At 55.8% G+C, this 14,783-nt stretch overlaps 1 protein-coding gene across 3 annotated transcripts in view; it reads right to left on the bottom strand.

The window, feature by feature from the left end:
- HIF3A (hypoxia inducible factor 3, alpha subunit) overlaps positions 1-12,153 on the bottom strand; it is a 25,595-nt gene extending 13,442 nt beyond the window's left edge. Inside the window, exons 1-8 of one of the 3 annotated variants that reach the window (XM_012653277.1) lie at positions 12,122-12,153; positions 6,842-7,032; positions 5,751-5,896; positions 4,426-4,510; positions 4,037-4,149; positions 3,535-3,743; positions 2,259-2,365; positions 1,877-2,024 (exon numbers count right to left, since the gene is read on the bottom strand). In XM_012653277.1, the coding sequence (XP_012508731.1) occupies positions 1,877-2,024; positions 2,259-2,365; positions 3,535-3,743; positions 4,037-4,149; positions 4,426-4,510; positions 5,751-5,896; positions 6,842-7,032; positions 12,122-12,147 (1,025 nt within the window). In that variant the 5' untranslated portion in view covers positions 12,148-12,153. Of the gene's footprint in view, positions 1-1,876; positions 2,025-2,258; positions 2,366-3,534; positions 3,744-4,036; positions 4,150-4,425; positions 4,511-5,750; positions 5,897-6,841; positions 7,033-7,219; positions 7,305-10,681; positions 10,802-12,121 lie in introns of those variants that run through there. The other 2 variants (XM_012653278.1, XM_012653279.1) reach the window with 2 other exon arrangements.
- Between the last annotated feature and the right edge of the window lie 2,630 nt (positions 12,154-14,783).

Raw genomic sequence — 14,783 nt, 5'->3', positions numbered from 1 at the left:
AAAATAAATAAATAAATAAAAAATAAAAGTAAAAAAAAGTAGTGGATACTGGGGAGAGACCTGTTGTGGGGGCCCAGGAAAGGGTCTCCAGGGAGTGATGTCTGAGCTGAGACTGGATGGATGAGGTGGCATGACTCAGCAGAAAGGGGAGGAGGGAAGAGAACACATGGGCAGGGGGAACCGCATGTGCAAAGGCCCTGAGGTCTGGAGGGTGAGTGAGAAGGGGAGAGAGGTAGGAGTATCACAGGGCCTGGTGACCCATGCTAAGGCATTCAGGCTTTCTCTTAAGGATATTGGGGAGCCACAGAAGGGCACTCTGAGCTGCAGAGACATAAGACATAAATTGATTTGCATTTCAGAACACTTCCCAGATCAGAAATTGGCACCATGTCCTGTAAGATAACCTTCGAAGAAAAGCTATAATTCTCACTCTATCTTATGTAATAACATGCTGCCCGCATCATAATGTTGTCATTGATACCCCTGCATTCCTAAACGGTAAAAAACCTCTAAGATGCATGATGAGGGGTAAAAAGCCTACGATTTCACCACTATACACCTATTAGAGTGACTAAAATTAAAAACCAAACCAAAAAAACCCCCATACGATACGAATTACTGTGAAGGATGTGGCGCAACTGAAACTCTCATACACGGCGGTGTGGATGAGAATGCATGCATAGGAGTGCAAAATGGTACAGCCACTTTGCCAGAACAGCTTGGCAGTTTCTTAGGAAGTTAAATATACACTTCCCCTATAACCCGTGCATTCCGCTCCTAGATGTTTCCCCAAGAGAAATGAAAACGTGTAATCTCACAAAATCTTGTATGAGAATGTTTATAGCAGCTGTTTTTGTAATCACCCAAACTAGGAAACAGCCCAAAGTCCTCCAACTGGTGAATGGGTAAACAAACTGCGGTCCATGCACATACCATGGAATAGGACTCACCATTACAGAGGAACCACTGATACAAAGCACAACGTGGATGAATTTTAAATACATCATGCTAAGCAAAAGAAGCCCGACCCGGAAAGCTGCATACTGTATGAGTCCCTGTATGTGACATTCTGGACAAGGCAAACCTTAGGGTCTGAGGACAGATCAGTAGTTACCAGGAACTAGGGGTTGGGGAGGGGTTTACTATAAGATAATTTTTTGGAGTGATCAAACTGTTTAGCTGGGCATCGTGGCTCACACCTGTAATCCTAGGACTCTGGGAGGCCAAGGTGGGAGGATCGCTTGAGGTCAGGAGTTTGAGACCAGCCTGGGCAAGAGTGACACCCCATCTCCACTAAAAATAGAAATATTAGCCGGGTGACTAAAAATAGAAAAAATTAGCCAGGTGTGGTGGCGCATGCCTGTAGTCCCAGCTACTCGGGAGGCTGAGGCAGGAGGATCGCTTGAGCCCAGGAGTTTGAGGTTGCTGTGAACTAGGCTGATGCCACGGCACTCTAGCCTGGGTGACAAAGCAAGATTCTGTCTCAAAAAAAAAAAAAAAGAAGCTGTTCTATAGCTTGATTGTGGTAGTGGGTACATAACTGCATGCGTTTGTCAAAATTCATGGAACTGTAAACCAAAATAGAACCGACTATATATAAATTATACCTCGATTTTTAAAAAGCGCAATAAAACCCCATAATTCTGTTGCATTTCTTATTTTAACTTGAACATGGTCCTTTTAAGTTTAATAGTACACACACCCACACACACACATGTGTACACATACATGTGCAGTCGCATGGCTGTACACATGCATTACATGAACACATTGTCTTACACACACTTATGCATGACACACATGCATGCGTGCGCGCGCCCGTCCACGCATGCAAACCAGACCTGCACACACTGCCACCCCCGCCCCTCCTGCGTACCTGATCAGGAAGTGGACACAGACGATACTCTCTGATTGGGGGCCCCGGCCACCAGACACCACTGTGGCTTGGGTCTGGGTCCACAGGTAGCCACCACTCCGGGCCAGGAAGCGATACTGCCCCGTTACTGCCTGGCCTTTGCTCAGCACTGAGGAGGGGGATGGGGAGGGGTCAGGGCCACACGAGGGGCAGCTGGGAGAGAAGGCTCTGGGGGCTGGGAGCTGGGCATGGGGGAGGCAGGAAGGAGACGTTTCCCTGGGGCTCGGGGAGCTGCTGTTGGGGTGGGGAGGGGAAGGCTCCCTGGGGCGTGGGGAGCTGGGGTCCTGGTGTCGGCTGGGGGCCGTGCGGCAGCTGGCTCCAGGCAGGGAAACAGGACACATACAGGTGTGGATGCTCTTGCTGACTGCATCTGAGTCCAGCGCGTGGATGTACTCGTAGGCGGAACAGCCAATCAGGTCATCGGGACTGTAGCCGGCGACCTCCGCGATCCTGGGATGGGGGAGTGTCTCGTCAGCCAGGGTGCAACTGGCTGAGGTGGAGGGAAGGAGCAAGGGGACACAGGGACAAAGCCAATGAGACATAGAGACAGGATTGTAACAGAGAGAAAGGGAAAGTAAGAAACAGAAAAAGAGGAGTGTGTTGGGCTAGACAACAGCCCCAAAGATGTCCACATCCTAGTTCCCAGATTCTGTGAATGGGATGGCATCTGACGTGGCAAAAGCGACCTTGTAGAGGTGACGAAGTTAATCTTGAGATGGGGAGATGAGCCCGACTGCCCAGGTGGGCCCAGTGTGATCACGGAGGGCCTCATCTTAATAAAAGGCCGGCGGGTCAGAGCATGGAAAGGAGTGGTGTGGACACGGAGGAAGGGGCCACGGGCCAAGGAAAGCAGGCGGCCTTGAGGAGCTGGAAAAGGCAGGGACACAGATTCTCCCCTGGGGCCTCCAGAAGGAACACAGCGCTCGAGTTTTGCCCTCTAAGCCTCATTTCGAATTTTTGACCCCAAGAATGATGAGCCAGTGAATTTGTGTAGTTTTGAGCCATGGAGTTTGAGAGAATACGTTACAATAGCAACAGGAAACTGACACCAGGGAGAGAGGTTGGAAAGCGGGGGAAGAGCAAAGAAAAGAAAGAAAGTGCAAGAAACAGGAGGGAAGGAAGAGAGGGGAAGGAAGAAAATAACAAAAAGAAAAAGAGGAAAGAATGAAAAGAAATAGGCTGGGCGCGGTGGCTCATGCCTGTAATCCCAGCACTTTGGGAGGCGGAGGTGGAAGGATCACTTGAGCCCAGGAGTTTGAGACCAGCCTGGGCAACCTAGCAAGACCCCATCTCTACAAAAAATAAACTAAAAAAATTAGCTGGGCGTGCGCCTGTTGTCCCAGCTACTTGGGAGGCTGAGGCAGGAGGATAGCTTAAGGCCAGGAGTTCGAGGCTGCAGTGAGGCTACAAATTGACTCACGTAAGAAAAAGAACAAAGGGAGACAGACACTAACAGACAGACAGAATCAAAGATACAAAGCCCCGTAGAAAATTCAGAGATAGGCAGACACAGGAAGAGAGAGAGGGAGGTGGGGTGAGGAGCGTGGGAGGGGAAACAGCCCGTGAACTTGGGCAGGATGAAAGAGGAAGGGCTGGGGGGCGGCTGGGCCCCTGCCCACCTCTCGTCACAGTAGGTGAACTTCATGTCCAGGCTGTGGCGGCTGAGGAAGGCCCCCCGGCCCAGCGGGGGCTCCAGGCTGCCCGGGTGGGGGATGGCTTCACAGATGAGCACCAGGCATTGCAAGGGGGGCTCTGAGTTGGGGCTCCCAGCCGGGGAGGTCTTCATGGGGGACCTGTAGACCCTCATGTGCCCAGAGCAGTGCAGCACCTGGGGGCCAGGAGGGGGCGAGGCAGGGATGCGTCGGGGCGGGGGCTACCCACGGGGAGCTGAGAGGAGATCTCTGAGGACTCCAGACCCAACCCCAAGGGGACTCCAGGCTCAAGGGGGCCCACAGCCCAACCTCCTAGACGCCCTCAGGACCCACCAGACCCAGCCTGAGAGAGCCCCGCAGGGTCCCCTAGCCCCGGAGACCCCTGGACAGCAACCGCCTTCAAGATCTTCAGGGGCTCAGGCCTGGCCTCAGCAGGCCCTGGGCACCCTCTGAGCCAGGCCCTGCCCACCTTCCAGGTGGCTGCCTTGAGGTTGAGGGTGCGCCCACGGCCGGTGAGGGTGCTCTTCATGCGCAAGGAGAAGCACCGCTCGGTGGGCGCCTCTGCCTTCTTCTTAGACAGGCCTGGGGAGGGTCAGGGGGTGGGGGCAGGTCACCAGGGAGCAGCAGATGGGGCCCAGTTCTCGCCAGCACCCTGGAGAGTCTCCCCCGCTTCATCCCAAAAATTGGGACCTGGAACCAGAGAGCGTGTCCCCTACAGATCCCCAGGGCAGGGCTATTTCTCCTCTTTCGACTTCCCTTAGTCTGGTGTTCCAGAGGAGGAAGGGACATGCAGAGGGAGGCGTGGAGCCTCAGTTTCCTCCTCTGTAAAATGGGGACAGAGGCCTCCAAGAAACTCACTCGGCTGGGGGGTCAGGGCGTCCTGAAGCTCCTCTTGGTCACAGGGATGGATGAAATCGAATATGCTGTGTCCGATGAGCTCCAGCTGCCAGGGACGGGAGCAGAGCTCGTGAATTGAGCCTCTGATCAATCTCCCTGCCATCCGCATCCCCTCGCCCAAGTGCAAAGGCCCTGGGATGAGACCCCGTTCATATCACGCCTGTTCGCCAAGCCAAAAACCCAACTGTTCATTTCAACTTAGGAAATGAGGCTGGTGCTCGGGGAGGGGACGCAGATGAAGGGGGACCCACACCGGCTCACAATGTGAGCCGTGCCAGTGACAGCGAATGGGGGAAGAGTGAGGTCTGCCTCCTCTGACAGCACCACTTGGAGCTGGATTCACACCCTGGCTCGGCCACTTCCTAGCTTTGGGACCTGGGGACATTCACCTCTCTGAGTTCAGAAGCTCATACCAACAGAGACATTGGTACCAGAAGTGGGGTCATGAGGCAGGGAAAAGGGACAGATGCCAACCGTGGCATCCATTTACATGAAATAGAAAAGAGAATGGGAACTTTCTCATGGGCTTGCTGTAAGGGTTAATCAGAGCTAGCGTCGTGTTTTTATCCTCCCAGCCCCCTGGCCTCTCCCCTACACTTCTTCTCCCACCCGAGATTGGCACCCACACCTCGATCTCCCCACCTGTGGTCTCATGGCTTCCAACCCTATCTCCATGCAGCACCTAGAGGGATCTTCCAAAAATGTAAATCTGACTCTATCTCTGTGGCACAACCTCTCCACTGCTTCAAATCCTTCCATGGCTCCCCAGGGCCCTGGAGAGAAACCTTCTAATGTGGTCCTGAATTGTCCAGCCCCTACTGACCTCTCTAGAATTTTCTCTCTCAACTTCTCCCATTGCACTCTGCCCCTAGACAGGATAAACTTCTTTATTTCCCCAAAGTGCTCTGCTTCCTCTCGCCTCTGAGCCTTTGTCTGTTCTGTTCCCTCTGTCGTATATCTTCCTGATCGTCACTGGTCCCATCCATTCCCCATACCCTTTTGACTGGCCAAGACCTTCAGGTTTCAGCTCAGATGTACTTTCCTCCAGGAAGCCCTCGATTTCCCCCCAAGCTGGGTCAGGTATCCCCTGCCTTTGGTCTCCCACACCCCCCTGCCAGGCTGTCCAATCCCAGCCCTGACCATTCTGGGTCTTCCTGTCTGGTGACATGCCCATCTCCCCTCTGTACTGTGATTCCCGTAAAGGCAGGGCCAAGACTGTCCTGGTCACCACCGTTTTCCCAGCGTCACCAACACAGGCCGGGCACAGAGTAGGCAGCTCCTCTCACCTGACTGAGGCCCAGGTGTTTGCTGACGTTCTCCGACAGGTAAGCCATGTCTCCCTCGGCGGTGAGCACCATGACGAAGCCCTCCAAGGCCTTCAGGTAGCAGGCGTCCAGGGGTTCTCCCCCTGCTCCCACCTGGTTCCACTCCCCTGGTGCCCGGGACAGGGGGGACAGGGGTGTCTCTAAGTCGGTTGTGGGCCCACCCTGGCTAGCCTCCTACCGTTCAGAGAAACTTACAGTTCCCCCCCAGGTGAGAGGGGGCACATCCTAGTGGCTGGGAATCCCAAGAAAGAGGGCAGGACCACCAAGCATTGGAATTAGGAGCAGGGTCTCCCAGGGGACAGAATTCTAAAGGGACAAAGCCTCCCACAGAAGTAAAATTCTATGGGGCAGCGAAGGTCCAATGGGCAGAGCCTGCCAGAGGAGGGCTCTGCTTCCCTCATAGTAAAATCTTTTCAGGGTCCAGTGATTCCAAGGGGGGCGTGTGTGTCTTTGCGTGCATGCGCACGGCAGGGCCTCCCGCAGAGTTGAAAGTCAAGGGGATGGCTACTAAGGGAAGAAGTGGTAGAGCTAGAGGGGAGGAGAGGGGCAGAGGGACTCTCAAGTACAGTAACGAGCCTCCCTCGGGTATTTATTATAAGAGGACAGGGCCTATTGGGCAAAGTCTCCTAGGGCTGCGGTCCCCGTACCGGTCCATGGCCTGTTAGGAAGGGGGCGGTGCATCACCACCTAAGCTCCACCTTCCCTCCTCTCCTCCAGTCCGTAGAAAAACTGTCTTCTATGAAACCGGTCCCTAGTGCCAAAAAAGTTGGGGATCGCTGTCCTAGGGGACCAAATCCTAACGGTCGAGGGCCTTGGGGGGCTGAGCGGGCCTCACCTAGAATCCTAAGGAGGCGGGACTTCCCAAGGGCGCACTCCGAGGGGTGGGGCCTCACAAGTGATAGACTTCCAAGGGGGCGGGGCTCCGCCGGGAACACAGCGCCAGAGGGCGGGGCCGGGGCGGGATAAGACTTCCCGGAGGCGGGGCCTCCCTGGGATGCAGCTTTCTGTGGGCGGGGCCCCGCCGAGACGGGCATTCCCGGGGCGGGGCTCACCGGCGGCGCAGAGGCGGTGCATGCGCAGGTAGCTGATGGTGAGGCGCATGATCGAGGCCTTGTCCAGGTGGGCGCTGACGCCGCGCGCGAAGGGCAGCGTGTGCGCCAGCTGGTACAGCACCTCGGTCTCCTGGCTGCGCCGGCTGCGGGCCGCATCCCGGGACTTTTCCTTGCGCAGCTCCGTGCTCGACCTGAGGGCAGGAGCAGCGTTCACTGGTGGCGTCCCCCGAAAGGGAAGAGGACGACGGGACGCGCCACACGGGGCCCGGGCTCATTGAGGGCACGGCTGCGGCTGTGCAAGCCTCGCTGTGTGGCCCCGGCGAGTTCATGGCGCTCTCTGGGCCTGGGAGGGTTACACCCTGGAGCCCCGGATTTTACCTGTTCCCAAGCCAGCCCATGCTGCCCTCCCTGCGCGTTGCTCTTCTCCAAGACGCGCCTAGGGCCCCTCTGTCCCCTCCCTGACTTATCTGCAGTTTATTTCCCGGGTTAGGGCGCCTAGGGGACAGGGAGGCCACCTCCTGGGAGGGGGCTGGCTGAGCTGGCCTGGGGCCAGGGGAGGGAGGAAGCTTCCCAGGCCCCCTGCCCTACAGCCTCCCAGAATCTCCTCCCCTGTCCTTTCCCCTCAGCTGAGCTGAGTCCTCATAATCTTGGAACATGGATCTCAAAGTCTAACGGCCCACTAAGAGGGGCAGGGACCTGTCAGGGTGACACAGCAAGCCAACCAGTTCTGTCCAGCCGACGCTCATTCCTGCCCTGTAATCCACTTCAGATACCTGCATTTTGCGTGTGTGGGCTGGAAGAATATCTTTTTGTCAGAAATATCTGCCCCTTATCCAGCTTTTACTACTATGTCAGACCCTGGGCCAAGAGTGAACCTCGTTAACCCCTTTAATGCTCAGACAGCCCTAGAGGAAAATTATAATGACATTCCCATTGAACAGATGAGGAAACTGAGGCAGAGAGAGGTGCGGTGCTTGCCCGTAAACAGTGAAGCCAGGGTTTGAAAACTGGTCTGCCTCAACTCTTAAATTTTCCCTGTCTCTATGGCCCTGGGTTTATCTCCAGGTTTTAGCCCAATTTCTGCCACTGTCTTCAAATTCAAACTCCAGGTCTGTCGGAACCCAGTGTCTCTATATTTTCATTTTTGAATAAAAAATTACGGGGTGTATTACAACTAGTATAGCATATAGTATAGTCTTATCTATGTTTATAATATTAATAAAACCATTAATAGTAAGCAGCTGTCATTTGCTAAGCATTTCTGTGTCTGGCACTGTGCTACGTATTCTGCCTGTGTGTACTCATTCGATCCTCAGGGGAGCCCTAGGAGGGAGGCATTTTAGACCTCCGTTTTACAAAGGGGAGACTGAGGCTCTGAAAGGGGAAGTCCTTTGCCCAGGAAGTTACAAAGCCAGTAACTGGCAGAGCTGGAATTTGAATCCGGGTAGGGAGGTTCTAAAACCTTCAGTCTTTTCTCTAATTCCCTTCTTCGGACCCCTCCCAGGGAAGCGGGACCAACGGCTAGGAGGGCATGCTGTCCCTTCTTAAGTTCAGGGGAGCAAAGGCAGCTTCCAGGGTGGCATCGACCTCAGCCCCAGGCAGGAGACCTGCAGTCCCACCCCCAGGGAGAAGGGAGGAGATTTCCTATCTAGATGCGGAGGGAAAAAAAAAACGCTGGTGGGAGGCACAGAAGAGGGGGCAGGCTGAGTGTGAGGGTTGAAGGGGTGAGATATGGCCCCCATCCTCTCCCTCCTGGTCGCTGGGGGCGGGGGCCTCAGTCCTGCCTGCCCTAGAGGACATTCCGTCCTGTTCTCTTCCAGCCCTGTTTGTCTTCCTGCCTAGAGGGTGGGGGAAGTGGGCCTCCCAGAGCTGGGGGCCCAGACAGAGGGAACAGGGAGTGGGAACAGGCGCTGTCCGCGCCCCACCTCCCAGGCAGCTGGGCTCTGTAATTCTCTCTTCGTGGCAGGGCTGCTTCCTCCAGAGAAGGAGGCAGCTGGGGGCTGCAGAGGGACCCTCCTTCCAGCTCCCAGCCTGTTCTCGGAATGTTCTAACATCCCTAATGGGAAATGTGGGCCTTTCCTGTTAAACAGAGTGTGGGGGCTAGTTCCCCGAGTTCAGGGTTCCAATCCCGCCTTCACTCCCTATCAGCTGTGTGACTTTGGACAAGTTGCACAGCCTCCCTGAGCATAGTAACAGCACCTACCTCATAGGGTTGTTTTGAAGATTAAATGGGTTAATATATATCACGGACTTTGAAAACAGAACCTCGCAGTTGGTTAGCGCTATATAAAGGTTAAACTTACTATTCTCCCTTTGTGCACATCAGGGATGGAAGGCTCGGGCTTGGGAGCCTCTTGAGCACTGGAGTAACCTGTGGGCCGTGCCGGTGACCCCATGATGTGGCATATGCGTACAATTACATGGTTTTTATACAAGCACCTTGGGAAGAGGACTAAATAATAATGATAGCAGCAATAGTGATAGCGTTGGTGTATTGAGCACTCACGGAGCTAGAGACCCCATCAAATCCTTACAACCACCCTATGGAGCAGAAGTGATCTCCCTCGTACCGAGGTAGAGACTGAGGGTCAGGGCAGCCCTTGCCCAGGTAACCCCGGGGTAATCTCAGCATCCTCCAACGATGCTCAGCTGTGCTCACCTGCTTCTCAATTAATCCAACCATGGACCTGCCGTTACCTTCCCCATTTCCTGGTGAGGAAGCAGGCCCAGGGAGGTGGTGGAACTTGCCTAAAGCCACACAGCTTTCACAGCAGAGCAAGGATTCAAGCCAGGTCTACCTACTTCCACCCAGAACTCCCGCTTGATCGCAGTTTATTGCACAACTACTGGGTATCGTGCCCCCCAGATCTGTTTCCTCACGGGTTCCTCATCTTGATCTGGGGCGGGGGAGGGGAGGTATGACCCCTATTTTCCAGGATATGAAACTAAGGCTCAGAGAGGCAGCCACTGGCCCAGGGCCATACTGCCAGGAAGCGGGCGAGCTGAGATTTGAACCCTGACTTTGGGGCCTGTGCTCTTGGCAGTTGTACCCACCACCCAAAGGGCCCCTGCCCTGCCCCTCCTTCACCTAGTGGCCTCAGTCCCTTCCCCCGTCCTACCCCTGCTGCCTCCTGATCTCCCCAGCTGGCCCCATGCCCAGCCCTGGGCCAGCCCCTTGGCACTCTGCCCAGCTCAGGACGTGCAGCTGGAACCCTGCCACCCTTCCTCTGTGTTCCAGCCCAGAACAGGGGGCGGGACCACGGTCTGGAGGCCTCAGGGTGAGGCCTGGGAAAGGGGCTGGGGCCCACTGCCCCCTGTCCCAAATGGGAGGGAAAGAAGCCCACCTCTTCCCTGCCTGAAGGACTTGCCACCCATGAGCAGCAGCGTGATGAAAGTGGGGAGACCCTGCCCCACATTCAGGGCTGCTCCTGGGCCTCTCTCTGCTGATACTCAACTGGGTATTAGCGGTCTTGCAAACAGCGGAGGATCTGGAGGTGGGGGTTTCGATTGTACGTGGGCAAGGACTCCTCTTGGCGCTGCCCGGAAGTAGTCCGAGAGGCTAGAGGCAGGGTTTGGGTTTGAGAAGACTCAAGACTCGGGGCGGGGCTGGTGGGGGGGCGTCTCTCTTCCCCTGATTCTTCCTGTGCCCGAGGACATGGTAATCCAGTGGGGTGCCCGTCCCCAAAGTCCTGTCTTCTTCAGGAACCCTCTATCTCGGGTGGTCACTCAGGGGCGTGTACCCATCAAGGACTTCCAAGAACACCCCTGCTCGGGGTGGGATGGCAGCGAGCCCAAACTGGAAGAAGGGTAGGGGGCAAAGAGGTGTGGGGGCCCACTCACCATTGCCCAGGCCCCCTTTGGCTGAAGTGCCATCCTGGGGGCGCAGGAAGGGACGGAGCGTGGCCGGGATCCGGGTGCGAGTTATGAGTGAGTGGCGCGCAGGGCTAAGATGACACCACAGGAAAGGGCTGGCCTTGAGTGAGGAGGGGGGAGCACCCCAGCTCAGCCAGGAGGGGCCCCCACCCAGCCAGGAGGGGGCGCTGGGAGGTGGGGCCACAGCTGGCCCAGAAGGGGTGGGATAGAGTTCCCTGGTCGGCCCAGAGCCAGGGACTAGAATAGAATGAGGGGGGCCGAATTTAGGAGGGAGGTAAAAAAAATGGGGGTGTGGACGGGTCCAATCAGACCCGCGAAGCCGGGAAGGAGGGAAGGGCGTGAGGCTTACTGGATGCGTCAGACTGGACAGGGAAAACTAAGGACCTGGGACATTTTCCGGGGTCCCATGGGAACAGGGCCAGATGGGACCCTCTGGCAGTGGTCCCAGAGCACAGGGCCCTTCTGCCCGAGCAGATCTGCACCTGCTGGGAGGTGAACTCAGAAACCCACCCTCCGCCCGGGAGAGCCCCGCTGAGCACTGCACAGGGAGCACTCCCACCAGCTTCCCACTACAGCTTGTGGGGCTTGCAGGCTCTCACACTGCAGCCCGCACAGCTCCCACCCCATGGGGTCTCCCCCAAATAAGGCTTGGATGGGGCCCCCCTGTCCCTCAGTCAAAGGGACTGGGTGGGCGTGGAGAACGGAGACAAAGAGCCAGACTTTGGGAAGTGGGTCAATCTTGCTTCCCTGTTATTTAAGGGGGTGACCCTACCTTTTAAAAGGCTACAGAAAGGCCCGTGGGAAAGGTCCCAGGCAGCTTCTGAAAGGGGCCGCCTCTCTGCTCATTTCTAGGGAAACTCGAAGCTTGAGAGCCTGTGTCAGGAAGGGTCCTATCAAAGGAGATCTTTCTTCTCTTGGACGCAGGAACTGAATGCCATTCCAAGGGACTCCCCATAACTGGGAAAGGCTCGATTTGGGGGCATCTCATATTTCCTAGGATCCCGGGGGTCTACTGGCAAAGAACAACCTCAATCCTGGGGGTTCGGGGGCAGAGGGATCAGTATGTGTTGGGAGAGTAGCTCCCAGGAGCGCGGGGACCGCTCAAATGCAGCTACCCCTAATTCCACACCCCCAGCCAGGCGGGGAAGTGAGTCTGAGGTAGGAGGAAACCGGGGATCACGACCCCGAAGTCGCTCCTGGCGAGACAGGTGGGGCAGCCGGGGACTTGGGGAAATCTCCCACCCCTGCAGTCCCCTGGGGTGGAGGGTGCGGCTGGGACGTGCCTCCCACTGCGCGCCCCGGGGCGTCCTTGGCTCGCACCCGCGCACCCCTCCACCAACCCAGCTCAGGGGTCTCCGGAAGGAGAGCCCCCCAATTCCCATCATTCCTGCCCCCGAACCCAAGTACCTGGCGCGCTGCAGCCCCAGCGCCATGGCTCGCCGGTCGCGGCTCCTGAGCCCTCGGAGGCCCCCAGCCCCCTCCCCTGGCCCCGCGAGCCCCCTCCCCAGCTCCGCCCTCCGCCACGTGGTTGGCTGAGCCGCGCCCGGCCCGCGGCTCTGGTTGGGCGACGGGTCTGTCACTCCCGAGAAGAAGGCGGGACCAGAGGTAAAGACTTGGAACTCGGAGAGGAGTGGGGGACACCGAGTAACGCACACCCCCTCCCCCGCCCGCGCCCCTCGCCGCCGACTTCCTCGGCCGTGTCGCCCGCGCCGCCCGCGGGCCGCGCCCTCTCTGGCCCAGCGTCTGGAGTTGCAGCACCGATACTCTTCGGAACCCGCCCGGGTCACTCTGTTCCCTACACCCCAGCCCCCGCCCTCGCTATAACCCCCACCCCGGTCTCGCCCCTCCACTTCCCTCCCTCTGTCCGGCGCCTCCGACCTCCGATCCCCCCCTTCCAATGTCCCAGCCTTGTCTCCTCGGGCGCCCAGCCCCTGTTCGCATTCACTAAGTCCTCCACTTGCGATCCCTCGCCCTCTGGATCCCAACGCTGCCTCTCGGTCCCCAGCCCCCCCTACCGCCCCTGTCCCCCGGCCCGGCTCGTCCCCCACCTCGCCCCCCATTCGTCCAATCTGGCACCCTCTGCACCCCAGCCCCCCTCCCGGCCCCCCTCGACTCCACCCTGACCCCTTCACCTGACCTCTTCGGGTTCCCATTGATGAATAATGAAGCTTATGTCAAGCAAATGTGTTTTAACTCAGTCGCACCCACTTTTAAAAAGAGCAGAGAAATGGTATCTTTTCATTAGTCAAGTAAGGACGGAGAGGTACAAAGTAAGTAGGAGAGGTGACGGCATTACAATTGGATAAGGAACAGAGTGTGCGTGCGCGCCGTGCAAGGAATAGGGTGCTAGTTAACAGCATGCTGCACCAATGTTCTAGATGCAGCTTTGGGCAGGGAAGAAGATAGTGGCCTTGCTCATCCTTGAACTTACCAGGCAAGTACAACCTCAGGGCCTTTGCACTTGCTGTTCTCTCAGCTTAGAACACTCTTCCCCCAGAAATCCACACAGCTCCTCACCTCAGCCCAGATCCCACTCGATTTTCTTTTGGGAACCCAATTCTCTCCCCTCTCAGTCTATTTAACTTGAATAGGACTGGCATAGCCTTGCCCTCACCAACTCCAGGGATGGACATAGGATCCAGACCCAGCCAATCAGTTTATTCTGTTTCCCTGGCCACAACGATTGGTCCAGCGAAGGAATGTAACCTAACTCAGCCCAATGAGAACCAACCATGAGACATTTGCTGTAGCTATCAGGAAAGAGCTATTCTATTTCCCCTGGAGTTGCCAAGCTGGAGCCTGTGGGGCTCACACTGCCACGAAGAGGGGAGAGGCTTTATGAGAAGAGGTTGAATACAGAGGAGAGCAGAAATGAACAATTGTGAAAGACAGTCTTGACGCCAGCACTTGGGTGCCTGGATCTAGCCATACCTGAACTCCAATTTAATCTTGGACTTTCACATGAACCATCATGGAATTTTTGACTGTTGCCAAATGTTGCTTTATTTATTATACTGTTGCTGTATTTATGTTATGCTTAGGTTAGGTAAGTGGATTTTAGGTGCTTGCACACGAAAGAATCTTGCAGAACAGAGAAACTCGCTCTCAATCCTCAGTATGGAGGCACGTGGGGTATAAGAAAATGAGAGGCCTGAATTAGAAAGGGCTGCCGGGGAAGCAGTGTTCTTAGGACTGCTCAGGGTTCAGGTAAGAACATAAAGTAAAGAAATGTTCAAGGAAGTAACTGAGGAGGGGGTGTGGTTGTTAACCAGGTAGGAAAGTTCCAGAGGGTATTTTGGAAGAGTTTGGAGAGCGAGCCAGGGAGCGCTGATGATTCACCGGAAAGAAAGTACCCATTGCTAATGGGACGAGGGGGTCATAGCAGACAGACAATCTGAGGGATTTACAGGTGCATGAGGAAAGCTGGCACTTGTTAAACAAACATTAAAGTAGAACAAAAACTTTATATACACAGAAGCACTAGGTGTCTAGATCTAGATCAGCATTCAACTTCACTCAGAGTTTCCCAGCAGCTAAGGCAATAAGGGAAATGCGTGTGTTGAAACGGTTTCCAATTTTTGCTAAAGGATGTGTTCCTGTTTGTCTGGAGAGACAAGTTTTCTAACTGGAACTGAAATTTAGGGAGAACTTCAGAACTTTTTATATGAAAATGTAGAGTGGTCTAAGCCACCAGGGACCATGGGAGCTTGGTTGAGGTGCCTCACCCACCCTTTGGGGCTGGCAAGTAGGCTGTGGTTGTATTAAGTATTAAGAATATTAAGAGAGGAGTTAGGGGGTGATGGTGGTGGGGTGCATGGGGGTGAAATGTAACCAAGCCTGAAAGCCATTAAAGAAGCTGGGACATTTCCCAGGGAGCACTGAGGAGCCATGGCAGAGTTGTGAGCAGGACAGGAACACAACATGTGCCTTATACAGATTCCTCTGGATGCTGCGTGCAGGGTGGAGGAGAGAGGGCGAGACTGGAGGTCAGAGGCCAAGAAGGAGGCTGGGGGCAGACCTGGGTGTAAAGAGGAGTTGCCTGGACCAGGGCAGGGGCCATGCGGAAGAG

The sequence above is a fragment of the Propithecus coquereli genome, unplaced genomic scaffold (assembly GCF_000956105.1).
Source record: "Propithecus coquereli isolate 6110/MARCELLA unplaced genomic scaffold, Pcoq_1.0 Scaffold42, whole genome shotgun sequence".
Classification (NCBI taxonomy): domain Eukaryota; kingdom Metazoa; phylum Chordata; class Mammalia; order Primates; family Indriidae; genus Propithecus; species Propithecus coquereli.
The sequence above is the reverse complement of the archived record's forward strand: the minus strand, read 5'-3'. Positions and strand labels throughout refer to the sequence as shown.